At 44.2% G+C, this 14,465-nt stretch overlaps 7 protein-coding genes across 8 annotated transcripts; 3 read left to right on the top strand and 4 right to left on the bottom strand.

Annotated features, from left to right (window-relative positions):
* Positions 1 to 192: 192 nt before the first annotated feature.
* BCIN_01g03720 (hypothetical protein) lies at positions 193 to 1,716 on the bottom strand. Its single transcript, XM_001550956.2, has 2 exons — positions 1,109 to 1,716; positions 193 to 1,026 (listed from the first exon to the last, which is right to left on the bottom strand). The coding sequence occupies exons 1-2, from the start codon at positions 1,335 to 1,337 to the stop codon at positions 437 to 439; spliced, it is 819 nt and encodes a 272-aa protein (XP_001551006.1). The 5' UTR covers positions 1,338 to 1,716; the 3' UTR covers positions 193 to 436.
* Positions 1,717 to 1,906: 190 nt separating this feature from the next.
* BCIN_01g03710 (hypothetical protein) lies at positions 1,907 to 3,724 on the top strand. The gene is made up of 2 exons (XM_024690408.1): positions 1,907 to 3,069; positions 3,137 to 3,724. The coding sequence occupies exons 1-2, from the start codon at positions 2,110 to 2,112 to the stop codon at positions 3,518 to 3,520; spliced, it is 1,344 nt and encodes a 447-aa protein (XP_024546177.1). The 5' UTR covers positions 1,907 to 2,109; the 3' UTR covers positions 3,521 to 3,724.
* Positions 3,725 to 3,831: 107 nt separating this feature from the next.
* On the bottom strand, positions 3,832 to 4,905 carry BCIN_01g03700 (hypothetical protein). Of its 2 annotated transcripts, XM_024690407.1 has the most exons (3): positions 4,822 to 4,905; positions 4,211 to 4,749; positions 3,832 to 4,143 (listed from the first exon to the last, which is right to left on the bottom strand). In XM_024690407.1, the coding sequence occupies exons 2-3, from the start codon at positions 4,739 to 4,741 to the stop codon at positions 4,090 to 4,092; spliced, it is 585 nt and encodes a 194-aa protein (XP_024546176.1). In that variant the 5' UTR covers positions 4,742 to 4,749; positions 4,822 to 4,905; the 3' UTR covers positions 3,832 to 4,089. The 2 variants fall into 2 exon arrangements, with proteins under 2 accessions (XP_024546176.1, XP_024546175.1); XM_024690406.1 differs by having other exon boundaries at positions 4,211 to 4,905.
* A 162-nt stretch (positions 4,906 to 5,067) lies between these two features.
* On the bottom strand, positions 5,068 to 8,342 carry Bcdss1. Its single transcript, XM_001550953.2, has 3 exons — positions 8,072 to 8,342; positions 7,691 to 8,019; positions 5,068 to 7,629 (listed from the first exon to the last, which is right to left on the bottom strand). Exons 1-3 carry the CDS (start codon positions 8,258 to 8,260, stop codon positions 5,154 to 5,156), a joined length of 2,994 nt encoding a protein of 997 aa, XP_001551003.1. The 5' UTR covers positions 8,261 to 8,342; the 3' UTR covers positions 5,068 to 5,153.
* A 128-nt stretch (positions 8,343 to 8,470) lies between these two features.
* BCIN_01g03680 (hypothetical protein) lies at positions 8,471 to 9,187 on the top strand. The gene is made up of 2 exons (XM_024690405.1): positions 8,471 to 8,561; positions 8,782 to 9,187. Exon 2 carries the CDS (start codon positions 8,796 to 8,798, stop codon positions 9,078 to 9,080), a length of 285 nt encoding a protein of 94 aa, XP_024546174.1. The 5' UTR covers positions 8,471 to 8,561; positions 8,782 to 8,795; the 3' UTR covers positions 9,081 to 9,187.
* A 715-nt stretch (positions 9,188 to 9,902) lies between these two features.
* On the bottom strand, positions 9,903 to 10,854 carry BCIN_01g03670 (hypothetical protein). The gene is made up of 2 exons (XM_024690404.1): positions 10,238 to 10,854; positions 9,903 to 10,185 (listed from the first exon to the last, which is right to left on the bottom strand). Exons 1-2 carry the CDS (start codon positions 10,492 to 10,494, stop codon positions 9,975 to 9,977), a joined length of 468 nt encoding a protein of 155 aa, XP_024546173.1. The 5' UTR covers positions 10,495 to 10,854; the 3' UTR covers positions 9,903 to 9,974.
* Positions 10,855 to 11,021: 167 nt separating this feature from the next.
* On the top strand, positions 11,022 to 14,464 carry BCIN_01g03660 (hypothetical protein). The gene is made up of 2 exons (XM_001550950.2): positions 11,022 to 12,888; positions 12,943 to 14,464. The coding sequence occupies exons 1-2, from the start codon at positions 11,163 to 11,165 to the stop codon at positions 13,962 to 13,964; spliced, it is 2,748 nt and encodes a 915-aa protein (XP_001551000.1). The 5' UTR covers positions 11,022 to 11,162; the 3' UTR covers positions 13,965 to 14,464.
* Position 14,465: the final 1 nt, after the last annotated feature.

Genomic DNA, 14,465 nt, shown 5'->3' with positions numbered 1-14,465 from the left:
ATAACGCATTATTGTTTTATCATTTTATTAGATTGTGATGCGTTATAGGGGTTCCAAATGTTATCAGATCTTTTTCAATCTCATCTGATAAGATTGTGAATTACCATTAAAGGTCTCGGTAAGCGGGACTCTTAGCAATATGGTTACGACTGCTCTAGCTGGCCCTGCTAGTGCTGCTCTAGCATGAATATTTGAGCGAAATAAATTAATAAGATTGATTAGATATTTATCCATGTCATCTGATAAGATAATAACTACATGTCCTTCTCCGCTTTTCCTTGGCTGTCTCCACTACACGCTCAAAATTTTCTCTCAACACATGAAAATAAACAGCTGCTTTGAAGAACTCTGTCTCATCTGCGTATCTCGAGCCTATGTACACCATTTCTCCTTCCTGAAATAGCGCTGCAGTATCTTGAATCGCCATCACACCCTCTCACAACTTTGAGTTTACCCACTTCGGTGGTCGTTTGTCCACATATGCTTGAATACCTTCGGCAAAATTAGGACTTTTAACCAGACGAGGATACCATTCATCAGCCAAAGTCGTCACAGTTTCCTCTACGCTTCCGGCTTCCCAGCCCAATCTAATTCCCATCCGACCAATAATTAACGCATCGGGACTGTTAGTGCACATATCTTGAGCAACTTGAACAGCAAGATCAACAACATCTGTACCAGACTCTGCCACTCGAGTGATAAGTCCCCAATCACACAAAGTCTGCGCACTTACTTTTCTACCGGTTAATACCAAATCCGAGGTGCGTTGCAAACCAAGGGTGCGAACTAGCCTCGGTAGACACCCCGCCACAGGGACGATCCCACGCTTCGCTTCAGGAAGAGAAAACACGGCCGTGGAGGCAGCGACTACGACATCGCAATTGGTTATCATCTCGAATCCCCCTCCCATGCATATGCCATTGACTGCAGCAATAATAGGCTTTTTGCCACTTCGACGTGGGAGTCCTGCAAGACCAGGTGCAGACATATCATTGACAACCCCTGCTCTATTCATCTCGTTCCATTCTGTTCTCACCGGTTTGATTAGTTTTCGTGCAAACTGTATAATTCGCTACTGAACAATGACTGGATATGGAAAATTTCTAACCTTGTAAATCAGCTCCAGTGCAAAAAGCTCTCCCCACGGCGGTGATAATTCCAACCCATAGGCTTTCATCTTGATCAAAAAGCTCCCATACTTTCTGGATTTCACGACTCGTGGCTTGATCGATACAATTGAGCTTCTCGGGTCTATTCAAAGTAACCTGCACGATTCGTTCTTGAGGAAAAGAGACATTGAAATGTTTGAAATTCAAGGATCTTGATCTGAGAGACATGTTAACAGTGGGTCGATATGTAGTATGTCACTGTTGCCAGCCACGCAAAAACTCCTACAGGTAGAAAAGAATGATATTTTGACTAATTTCACGAGCTTCCCGTCATGCAACTTTATAATATTTTATTGATCAGTGCGTCTCTGCCGTCTAGCAGGTAAATGATGTATGTATGGGTGGTGCATTCTTGATTTCTTGTTTAGTATATTTTCCTAGAAAGCTTTCTCTCGCTTCGACATCCCTGAGACCGAGACTCCAATTGAAGCACAATCGAACTGGCTCGCAATGGTGAATTTGCGGTATCGGAATGGCGGCTTCAGAAAGGTGTGGATGCAGTTGTAAGTTACTAATAGTTACTTTACAAAGTAATGTGTCGCGCTGCAATTACCCTGCCAGTGCTCGCTCGGTCCGAGTATCTCCTTTCATTTGGATAGAAGTGGGGTATGTGTGAGGCACATACCTAGGTGGGCAGATCAACGATATCTTGTTTGTCTTGCCCCGGCATTCAATCCATAACAAATCTAGAGTGTTTCTCTGCTTTTCCTAGACCGATATTTCGTAAAAGTCAAAAAGGCAGGAATTTGCCTTGGTCCAATCCTCATGAATGGTGTCACACTATCCTTGACGAAGATTAGCATTGCCTATGTGAATAAAATAGCTGTATGCACTCGTATAGACAACATTGTATTTTCTAGTGTCTTATTTACATTCAATCTCTTTCGATAAACCGCCGTGACAGTATCGTGTTTCTATATTCTTCATAAACTTTGCGAAAATGGCACCACACAAATACCCTCTGGTAAAATTACCACATCCTTTTTTGACTACATATCGAGTAGATACCAACGAGGAAACAACACCAGCTACACATACTTTGACATTAGATAGTCAGCAACAAACATCTGGAAAGCCTTTACCTCAGCAATTGCATTCCGACTCTCTTTCATGGCTTGATTTGGTGACCAGGAGCGAAGAAGAATGCCCCCCTCTATCTGACAACACAGCCTGGGGAAGAGCATGTCGAAGCCCACAAACCACTTTCGAATGGGCAGGAAACAATGCTCCTGCATTGGGTCAAATCTGGAATGTGGTCCACGCAATATATCTCGCCCATCCAACATTGGAGTATTTCCGACTAACTTTGAGTGGCTCCGAGAAGGAGGTTATCCGAAGCGAGTTGCTATCTACTGGTTTGGGAATTGAGCACCCAAAACCATGGCGTTTCTCAAGCGCGGCAACAACCGCATTGCCCACCGAAGAGTTGTTGATTCTCAGAGGTGCATTCTGGCAAGGAGCAGCCTCACCACTTGGCCCACGCCCAATTTGGGTAATTGGAGATGGTACCGATGGTCCAGTCCGAGGATCTCTGGCTCAATATCCAGTCATGCCCGAGAACTACCAACTCACCATGAAATTCCCCGAAGAAGCGGTTTACACTCAACATCCAACACGTCGTCCTAAGCCACACCCAGGATCCATTTGCTACAGTCGCTATATTCCCGAGTTGGACGAGCACTTCTCTCTCGAAGTTGTTGATTGGCAAAACGATGCACATTTGAAGACCTTCAACACGTGGCAAAATGATCCTCGTGTTGCCAAGGGCTGGAACGAAACTGGAACATTAGACCAGCATCGTGAGTATCTACGCAAATTAAACTTTGATCCTCACGTGCTGTGTCTATTTGGACGCTTCAACGATACCCGATTCTCTTATTTCGAACTTTACTGGGCAAAAGTAAGTCAATATTTCTCTTTGCGGCTCATTTCTGCATTACTCCATTCATACTAACATGAAACTTCAGGAGGATCACTATGGCGCTCACTACAACGCTGGAGACTATGATCGCGGACGCCACTCTCTTGTCGGCGATGCATCGTTCCGTGGTCCACAGCGTGTTAACGCCTGGTATTCAAGCTGTATCCATTATGTATTCCTCGACGATCCACGAACTGTGAATGCAGTTGGTGAGCCCAAGGCAACAGGTGGTACTATCCTGTCTTACGAGAACGCCCAAGGTCTTACCATTGGAAAGTATGTTGATTTGGGCCACAAACGATCAGTTCATTCAATTTGCAGCCGAGAAAAATGGTTCCAGCTATGTCCTCTGTTCTGGGATGGAAGAAAACAGCCCTTGGAATCTGCAGATCGAGCAGCGTGGAATTCGATTTACGCCCCGAAGTTGTAAGATTAAAATAGCTAAGATGCGCTATGGAGATGAGAATGATTTGTATATATTAGTTGTTGGAGATATGAAAATTGGGTTCAAAAGCGGGCAAACCATGTAATTTCAATAATAAAAGCGAAATCTAACCAGTGTGCATTTCTTGTTGAGGCGAGTCGGTAATGAGAGGCTCTCTAGCCAGAATTGTTGATGTAATTTTTTAACACAAGGTAACCCACAATCAGGAGAAATAATGGGTGATGTTACAGTCATAAGTTTTCTTGCTTATTTCATTATCAAGCAAAGAAGCCAATGCAGACCGCAAAGTACACAAGTGAAAATAATTTAGCAGACCAAAGTCACACATCTGTTTAAGAAAAATACCAGCAGCTACTCCTGTACTGAGAACCCCAAGAAACTCCGCGCAGCTCCTATATCCATGTTCAGAATCTTAAAAGACCAGTGCCCTACTTTTATGGTAGCGATTCAACCATCGAACCTTATGTACTGCCCCTTCTCCTGTAAACGAAAGAACAGCGTCAATGACCATACTCTTAACAATACGACGAATAAAAACACTCCAAGACCGACGCCTACAGTGCCAAAGCCCCGATTGCAATCCCAAGTGCCAACGTCATTATATTTCCCTAGAATCGGCATTGGTTAGTCTCAGTGCCCCTTTTGAAGCCATGAAATATACGAAGGAAGACGTACGGTCCTACCAATTCCCCTTCTAGCTTCACTACTCGTATCCTGCACCTTCGCCACACCAGTGGGATTTGCAGACGCCGTTTTCGTAACAATCACAGTACTCCCCGCCGTTCCACTCGTTGCCAAATCTGCATTTCCCCCGAGCAACCCTCCGTTCCGAATAGGACCAGCAGTCTGCTCACTCTGCTGTGAGGTCCCACTAGCAGCAGGAATCGTGCTCGTGCTAATTATCCTCACAGTTGATGTTCCAAGAGTTGTAGCGTCTACCGCGGTCCCATTAACGATGCCATTGACCCGAGTTTCGCAGTTGGCGTCGGAATTACACGTTGTGCTAACTTGCTGGATATTGCTGCTTCCTTGACCGTTTGCAAAAGAGCTGGAAGATGATGAAAATGAGGATGAGGATGAGGATAATTGGCCGTTGGCTATATCAGTTTTAGGTGTGGATGGGATACTGATATCAGGAAAACTGATGGATTGAGCGTTTGTGAAAAGGGCGAAGAAAGGAGTGAGAATGGAGGGTTGAAACTGCATAACTGTGGCTATAAGTGATTGTACAGTGGGTTAGTAAAAAAACTAGAATACAACGAGTGAATGGAGCAACTTGTTCTAACCGTCATGTAATTTATAACCATTGTAGAAGAAAGATTATGATCTATGAGGATCAATCTGAAGGGGGGAGGGGCAAAATTCCAGTCAAGAGAAATGGTGAAGAATCTGCCCGTGGAATGTAGAAACGTGCTCCTGATGGCAACAACATTCCTGAAAGAGGTTTAATACTAATCAAAATAACGATCACGAAAAAATAGCTAGGAATATCATCCAGTTCATACATAGCACATGTCAGCTAGTGTCCAGTTTGGGAAAAGCTATCTGATTCAGTGAATAAACACGTCGCATCAATTCTTGACTATTTTTCTAACTGGATTTAATGGACAAATGTTTGTTATTGTTTCAAACGACGAATTGCCTTGACAGTTATGCTGCGTAAGTATACATTTATATCCTCCAATTCTACTTCCAGTAGATCGCCAGCTTTGACATCCTCAATATCAAATTTCTCAGATCCTTCCAATTTAGCGGGTGCATCAAAAAAGTCCAACTTGCCCCACGTGCTACTATATGTAACATCTTCGCTAGCGACAAATTTGAAGGTAGGGGGAAGAGGTGCCTCTTTAAACTGCCATGCGCGAATCAAGAAATGGCATAGCCAATGTCTAATAGAATCCCTGTTGCCTTGTTTAATCATTCTTTCGCGAGCATCAAGATGGGAAATGATGCGATCAAGCTCGACTTTTGAGAATGGAAGAAAATCTTCCTTGGTGTTATTTTTAAGATCATGCCCCAAGCGTGCTTCTTCCCGAAGTGCAGCGTGGACTTGCCAATGAAGTAGCAAATCACCGTATCGGCGCAGAGGACTTGTACACTTGGCCATCATTTTGACGCCAACAGCCACGTGCGGGCCTGGGATAGTAGATGGAAGTATTGTACCAAGTAATCGAAAATATTGCAGAGCAATATTGATTGGAGGGTGGCCATGCTCGTCCAGTGAAGGTAATACGACTTCCCTATAAAATTCCATCGGATCTTTTTTGCTTTTGTTGCGAGGAGTTACACGATAAGGGATTGGAACCCCTCTATCGTAGCACCATCGTGCTGCGACCTCTGCCGCAATTAACATAAGTGGTGCAACTGTGTCTATCTTTGAACCCGGACTACTAGATTCTTCTTTCTGCAATTGGATTGTTCCCGCTGTGGGTGACACTGATACATCAACATTGGCAGAGCTCATGGAAACACCACCTTGAGCTATACGTTGCTTGAGCCGAGCATCGCCAATCATATGTAGTATTCGAAGGTCTTCCTTGTGCTCGTCAGAAAGCTGATGACTTTGCAGCATAGTTCTCTTCTCCGAAGTATGTGCGATAGGGGAGCCAACAGTGCTGGAAGTGGAAGTGATATTGGATTCTGTAGAATCACTTCCGGTAATGACTTCAGCAACTACCTTGGGGGTCATAAACTTTACATCTAAAAGGGTGCGTGGAGATATCCTTGTATCCAGTATGTCACCATTCAAGTTCATCTTGGCGCTAAACGTCAAAGAGGGACGGTTAGTGTCGAGACTGAGATTATTTTGCACGAAATCAGACGGCAATAAGAAATACACTTCTTTTGGCGAATAGATGGTTTCAGTACGATCTGAAATCTCATCTGCAAACTCACCCTTTGCTTCTAACCGCGAGGCAGGATCGGCCGCATGAACATGAATCCAATACTCGTTTGGTGTTTCAGTGCGTTCGATTGATACTCCATCATCAACTTCATGAGCATCCACAGAATCAATACAGTAAACCGGCAGATGAAACTCCGCTCGAAGAGCCGACATGCTATCTTCAGAAGTTAAGCAGTCTTTCTGAGGAATATCGTTGCACCCGTGACTATGAACTCTAAGATCATAGGCTACTCGGTTTGCTGTAGGATGAATCTCACCAATTTCTTGCAAGAAAGTCCACGCAGTGCTTTGATCCAATTGGAAGTCCTCGTATCGTGCTATAACTCGAAGAAGGATGGAGCCCGCTGAATTTATTGTGGAGTTGCGATCAATGGTCCGGAAAGCCGCCCATGACTTTAAAAACTCTGTATATGGCGATAGATCAACTTGGCGTGAAAGTTTTAGTTTCTCATCCAATGTAGTTAGCGGTTTAATGGTACCATGAGTTGTGAGTTGACGTGATTTGCGACTTTCGTCTATAACTTTTTGACAATCTTTGACCCATTTAATTAAAGAGCTCTTTCTAAACATTGAATCCTTCTCCAAGGATCTTTGGTACTTGCGAATTTCCTCGACAACGAACATGATGTTCTTTACCTCTGCTTTGGAGCTAATTTCGTACTGCCCGCCGGTTCTAGTCGCCCCCCTCAATTGTGGTCGAAACCCAACTTCATCGCGCATAAGAGAACGATGTAGGGCATACAATACAGGGTATGAATATGATCCATTCTCCGCTCTTGAATTGCTTTGAGGAATAATTTCGTTGGCCAGCTCAACTAATGTAGCATACCTGAAAGATTTATCTTTAGCAACAAGATTGTGGGCATGATCTAGCTTGGAAAAAGTGCTTTGATAAAGCTCTTCGGATTCATCCCAGAACCTATGCATCTTTTCCAACATAGGCTTGGTGGCTTCTCTAGGAATTTGTTGATCGAATTTGTGTATATTGGAACCGTCCGATTGCCCAGCTTCAGGCGATAATAGAAAGGGTCGAATTATGTCCAATTCGTCGTTGCTAACGAAGCCTGGTACATAAAAGTGTGTAGATTTCAAAGAGCCCTTAATCAAAGTACCAGACATTGTATAGAATTCGGAAAGTCTGCCGACATCGCGTATGTATATTGCAAGTTCCTGTCTTTGCCCTTTGCCACTAGTAGACTTATGTCAGTTCTGCATTCAAATTCTAATGGGGGTGTAGTGAGTAGACACACATAACTTCAACGAGGTCTCCGGGAATCAAGAATCCGCGTCTGCTTCCAACATCGACCAAATCGTCAAATCTAACACTAGAGATGTCATCATGCACTGCATCCTCTTCGTCATCGATTTCGAACTTGGTGTCTTGGATTCGACTACTGGCATTGTCCAGACTTCCGGGCGAAGCATCGTCATTGATTGTGACAGGAATATATTGACTGGCATGCTCTGCCTCCCATGCTTCTAGCCGCTTTCTGATCGGCACCAACCCTTCCTTCCGTTTGTACAAAATATCAGACGAACCGGGAAGTTTGTAATTTTGCGTCTCTATTTCGGCTCGGCTCTGAAAACTAAGTCAGGAAAGTAAATTTGACCGAATGAAAAGTTTTACTTACTACATGGCTGGTGCTGAACGACTTCGTGCCTCGCCTTAACACTGTCTTTTGCCTCGATTGGCCGTTTCCATCTGGGCCTTGTGGCGGTTGTCGCCTTCCAGTTAATGCCCCGCAATGAAAGTTTGCGAGACACTTCCAGCATACGAATGGTCGCACATTCTTTCTTGAAAGCTGAGAAGTCCTCAACATAGTCTTCGCACGTCTCGTCTTCGCACACTGTGACAATTGACGTGCACTTATATAGACTTATGGGAATGTAAATAATTTAATCGGCAAAATTTCTCCGATTCATTGATAACGTTCTACACGACGTTATCGCGTTTGCACGTGAAGTGATTAAGATATGGCCCAAGCTCCCCCTGGAGCACAGTCTCAGTATTTATTTTCTACTTTTTCTTCGCACAACGTCAAATGGTAAATCTTTCCCATAAGCCATCAGTTCATTATAACGGCACAACAAGAACTGAAGCTCTGGAGCTTTTATATTGAGGTAAGATACATTCCTGTCTGTCTAGCGTCACTCGACAACTTCCCCTTGTACTACTATACAACTTGTATGATGAACAAAAATTAGCATGTATTACCTGAAGATATGTTGTTTCGACAATATTTCGCTGTGGTCTACACCAAGATCTCTGACTTTTCATAACCTCTTGCATATCTGTATTCTACTTGGATCATGGCCTATGACTAATGGTCGTTTCTCACAGGTTTTTTGGAGAGCATGTCTGACTCCAAGGAAGGACACTTCACTGTTCTTTATTTTGCTACTGCTAGCTCATACACTTCAAAGGACTCCGAGACTTTTGCTGCACCTCTCCCTCTTTCAGGATTGTTCGACACTTTAGAGGATCGATACAATGGAATGAAAGACAATGTCTTGCGCAGTTGCTTAGTGACTATCAACTTAGAGTATGTTGATATCCCAGAGACAGGCTCTGACAACACGGAAATAATCATCAAAGATGCGGATGAGGTAGCCATTATCCCGCCAGTGAGCTCTGGGTGAGGCAGTACTATTTGTGATATACGATAATATTTATGCCTCTTTTGAAAGCCTTGTGAATTCTCCGTTTAGTTCTATTAGCATATTTAATTCACACATTTAATTTCACAATTCTTTTCTGAACTGTCATAGAATACATAGTTGCTCTCGAATGCTTCCAAGGCTCATCCTTTGGCCATGATGACTTTTAAAGGCAGCTTCATTGTATGTATGATGATTGGGTGAAGATGTTGGACGACACGCCGGAAAAATCTGAAATCTCTCGTGTTCCCTGCAGAAGGTTGAGATATAGGAGAGCTCTACCGCGAATGTTTTGTCTTCGACTATTGCCGGCCTAGGGGAGCATCCCAATTGTTTTTGGGAGTTCACACATTGAATCATTCTGCAAAGTATATAGCAGATAGGAAAGTGATGAAGGATTTGCATATGAGGAGGCCACAGGAGGGCCAAAGATTGGAAAAGGGCGCGAGAGCTCATAGAGCCAACATGAGGAGGGATCCAGAGAAGCAGAGGATCGACAGAAGAACCATGAGATATTTTCTAAACAAATATGGAAGCGAGTGTAGGAATACCAAATGGAGAGTCTGGGTGTTGCGTAAAAGAGGATGGCAGAAGAGGGGTGATGATATATCACCCATATGATGCACTTGTTGGACCTTTTTGGGGAAGAAGAAGATTGGCATATGGGATCTAGAAAGGGAAGAGCTTTAGGAAGTGAGTGTGTGGAAGGAGACTCTCAAGCAAGTATTGAAGGATCAACCATAGACAAGTCTCATGGGGTAGGGATCTGAAAGTGGGAAAAGACATGAGAGAATGGGAAAGAGCTGCCAAGCCAGTCATTGAACTATGTATCCATTGCCCAAAAGATCACTTTGTTCGAGGTACTTTGATTCAAACCTATTCTAATAATGGTCGGGATTCTGGGGGATCATCTGCTTCCATCACTCCCGAGTCCTTCCTTTTCCAGAACTTCCTTGGATATTGCCTCGAGATCTTCCACCACCTTTGATTCCTTTCTCCAGGTTGCAAACACTTCATTACAAGAAGGATAATCCCCAATGCCAAAAGTGTTCCATATATTGACCCAAGGAATGTCAAAAATGTGATGCTGAGCCTCGATTAGTCTTGAAACACACGCGATCAACTTGAGCGCCACTTACGTTGAAACGTGACATCCCAGCGGTCTTGCTCTCAACTCCCACCGCTCAGACCAGAGGGGACAGATATTACTGCTGAAAATAGGTGCGAGGATCTTCATGGGAGATGTATTTGGAACGCAGGTAGAGGATACGGCACACCACGAGCAAGGGCCTACTGACAAACAATCCCGGCAGTCTTGATGTCCCCAGCATTTATTAAGCAAGTCATCTGAAGCGTGATTCTCGTTGAATCTGCCTGGCGTGTTTGTGTTCATCATGAATATATATATGCGTATATCTAGATGATGTTAAGGGCCGTGGGATTCATCGACGCCAGGTAGTTTTGTGAGTCGCCCCGCAACCAAGGACTTCCAGTTGGAAGACAAGGTCAAGCAGAGTAGAGTAGGTAGCGTTTGATTATAGCGAAGTCTCATCCGACGACAAACTGGACGTGAGAGGTCGACGTCTTCTGGAATGTCTAGTTCTCAAGCAGACAATAACGGGGTAGGCTAGATGAGTTGTGATTGAGTAATAAGTAAGGTCGTACCATACACACGCTCCAACTTTATAGACATCCGTATTGCTATGATTATTGGACTACGAACTACGACTACTAATGAATCATCCATCTATCACACATGTTACATAGAATAGAATTTAATTCCTTCAAATCAATAGACAACTTTTTGTTCAACATAAATTGCGTGTAAGATAAGCCACAACTAGTATACAAAAAGTCGTATGACAAACAATCCCTCCATTCACACGTATATTATCATCATTGTTACTTGTTTTGTTTTGTTTTGTCTTGTCTTGTTGCTTCCCCAGCTTTTCTCTTACCTCGAACCTACTAGCGCTAAAATTTACAACAACGGATCTTTTGACCATCGCATCCACGGCATCACAACTCTCCGATCGGACAGTCGGCACGAAATCAACAATCGCAATGGAAAATAATCCTTTAAATCTGGGTCAAATTGATCCTCGACTTCGAGATGAATCTAACACAAATTCATTTGCACAACCTCAACAGCTTCCACATGCAGAAGCCCATCATCAACTGCATAATCTAAACACTCAAGTTCCTGCAAGCGCACCTCGATTATCCGGTCCATCGCCCACACAGCTTGCACAGCTACAACAGTATCATCAACCCATTCACGATGGAGACCAATCTCAAATTTACATGCCTCAAACGCCCCAGTCGGCGACTCATACTCAAGACGATGCTCACATGCTCGGAGACGCGTCGGTTGATCCAAAGCGATCAAGAGCTTGCGAAGCTTGTCGAGGATTGAAAGTTAAATGCGAACCTGATATGATCAATTTCGATGGTCCTTGCAAACGATGCACCAAAGCTAATCGACAATGCATCGTTACTGCCCCAAGTCGAAAGAGGCAGAAGAAAGCAGATAGCAGAGTTGCTGAGCTGGAGAAAAGGGTGGAAGCATTAACAGCTACCTTGCAAGCAACAAAATCAGCATCCACACCAACAGGGCATGGTGCTGAATCTAGTCTTGAGGAGCAGGGTCAGCAATATTCAGCAAGACAAAATCCATATGAGCAGGTTACAAATGGAGGTTTCGCGTCGCCTTACTCAGGCCCCCCTGAATCGCGAATGAACTCCAACGACTGGTCCAACTATCCCAAAGCTTCTCAGCCCGATAGCCAAACATTATCTGCACCCCCGATGGTCATGGCAGGTCAGAAGAGGAAGCATGCTGAGAGCCAAGATGGTAATCCAGCTGACTCTTTCATGACTACCAACTTCATGGGACAGAAGACCCCCGACTCCACTGCGCCCCAAGCATCATGGAATGCGCAACAAAAGCAAACACCTTCTCACGAGTATGCAGATGTTGTAGATAGAGGATTGATAACTTCAGATATTGCTACCAAAATGTTCAATTGCTATGTCGAAAGAATGGCTCCCCATATGCCGGCCGTTGTCTTTCCAGCGGGTACTACTGCTTCAGAAATTCGCAAAACAAAGCCAATTTTATTTTTGGCGATTTTGAGCGCTAGCTCAGGCACAAACTTTCCATCACTTCAAAAACAGTTGACGAAGGAAGTGATGAGTCTCTATGCAGATCGCATCATCTGTAATGGCGAGAAGACATTGGAGCTTATACAAGCTCTTCTCGTCAGTACTCTCTGGTATTGGCCTCCAGAACATTTTGAAGAGCTGAAATTCTACCAACTTATCCATATCGCGGCAGTCATGGCAATTGATATCGGAATGGGCAAGAAAGGAAAGAGTGGTAGGACTGATAAGATGAAGAGCGCAGGATTGTGGAGAGACCATCCTTGGCGCCGAACACCATATCCCGACCCCGAAACTATTGAAGCAAGACGTACGTGGTTGGGTTGCTACTTTTTATGTTGTAATGCATCTATGGGTTTACGGCGACCAAATCTCATTCGTTGGTCCCCATTTATGGCAGAATCTGTTGATGTACTTCAGAACTCGCCAGATGCAGCACCTACAGATAACATGTTATGTCAATGGGCCCTCAGTCAACGAATTGCCGAGGAAGTTGGAATATCATTTTCAATGGATGACCCAAATGCGAGCATCAGTATCTCCGACCACAAGGTTCAGTATGCTCTTAAAGGTTTCGAACAAGAGCTTGATAAATGGAGCAAGTCCATACCTCCTGAGGTTCAAACGCGTAAGGAGTAAACTGCCCCCAGATTAGACATTAATTACTGACAGTGTCACACAGCATCTTTAACTTTGACGGAACATGTAATCAACCTTTATATGCATGAAGTTGCTATGCATGTCGATCACAACGTTGAAGAGTTCAAGCCACCATTTACTGAGGCAGCTTTACATGGCCCTTCAGAGACCCCAGATGTCTTGACCGCTGCTCATATTTCCGCTCTTTCCTGTTGCTTGACTTCCATCGACGGCATTTTTGAAACTTTCCTGCAATTCGAAGTTGATGTTATTAGATGTCTTCCTGTTGCCCACTTCGTCAGAGTGGCTTATGCCGTCGTGGTCCTCATCAAGATGTATTTTGCGGCAGCTAACCCTAACGGTGAGTTGGGCAAGGTTTTCATCAAGGACAATATGAAAGTGGAGCATTATCTTGACGGTCTGGTCGAGGTGTTCCGTGCCTCAGCAGCAGATGAGAGATCTCGACCCGCTGCAAAATTCTTGATGGTTCTTATAATGTTGAAAACCTGGTTTCACCGTCAACGAGAGGGCAAATCAACACCTACACAAAATCTAGAGGCCGGCGACCCTATGAAACCAACCGGTGACAATTCTGGAGAAGGCGCAAATCAGGCAGACCAGAATGCTCAACAAATGGGCTCACAACGCAGCGGAAAACCAGGTTACAGTCCTGCCCCTGCGAATACACCCCTCCAGCTTCTTAGTGAAGTCGCAACTGGTAATTCCGGTGGATCCCGTTCCGACAATCAAAATCAAGCTCAAAACCAAAATCAATACGCAGTCTCACAAAACGACTGGTCAGCACAACAACAGCAGCAGCCATATCCTCCCACCTACGATCCATCTCTAAACCCCATGAATGCCCAAATGCTTCAAGCCTACGGCGACATATCCGGAAACATCGATCCTTCTCTAAACATGGATCTAGGCTTTGCAATGGGGGATGGATTCGAACAAGCAATGGGAATCACGTTTGGCGTTGGCGATATTGGAAATTATTTCGGCGAAGATATTTTTGGTCAGTTTATGGGCGGCAACGTTCCGGGATTCGAAGGAGCGTTATAGGCATGGGGTTCCGGATGTGAGGGCTTTTGAAAACATTTCCCTTCTCTATTTTTTCTTCTTCGTTTTGGTGGGAGAGGAGGGGTAACTCTTGGAGATGAGTAGCAGAGTCACATTTTTTTGTATTTATCACTATGGCTTCTACGGGTGGGTATGGCATGCAGGGGCATTTCTCGACTTTTTTTTTTTGGTAGCAGGTAGTTAGCTATTTAGTCTTATTAGTAGTTGCGTGTACATGGGCGCGAGCGCAATACGATGGCTGAAATAACTCTACCTCCCACACTGTTTATTGCATCTCCTTCTCATTTTTTTTTACAGTCACTAATGCCGATACCGACACTGACATCATAAAATACGTATTAAAATAGTAGTAACTTCTCAAGTGATTTAGTCTATCTATACCTACCTACCCACCCACCCAACATACCACACACGACATCACATCATATCACACACACACACACACACACACACACACACACACACACACACAATCCTAAATAA

This window comes from Botrytis cinerea, chromosome 1, assembly GCF_000143535.2.
Source record: "Botrytis cinerea B05.10 chromosome 1, complete sequence".
Classification (NCBI taxonomy): domain Eukaryota; kingdom Fungi; phylum Ascomycota; class Leotiomycetes; order Helotiales; family Sclerotiniaceae; genus Botrytis; species Botrytis cinerea.
The sequence above is the reverse complement of the archived record's forward strand: the minus strand, read 5'-3'. Positions and strand labels throughout refer to the sequence as shown.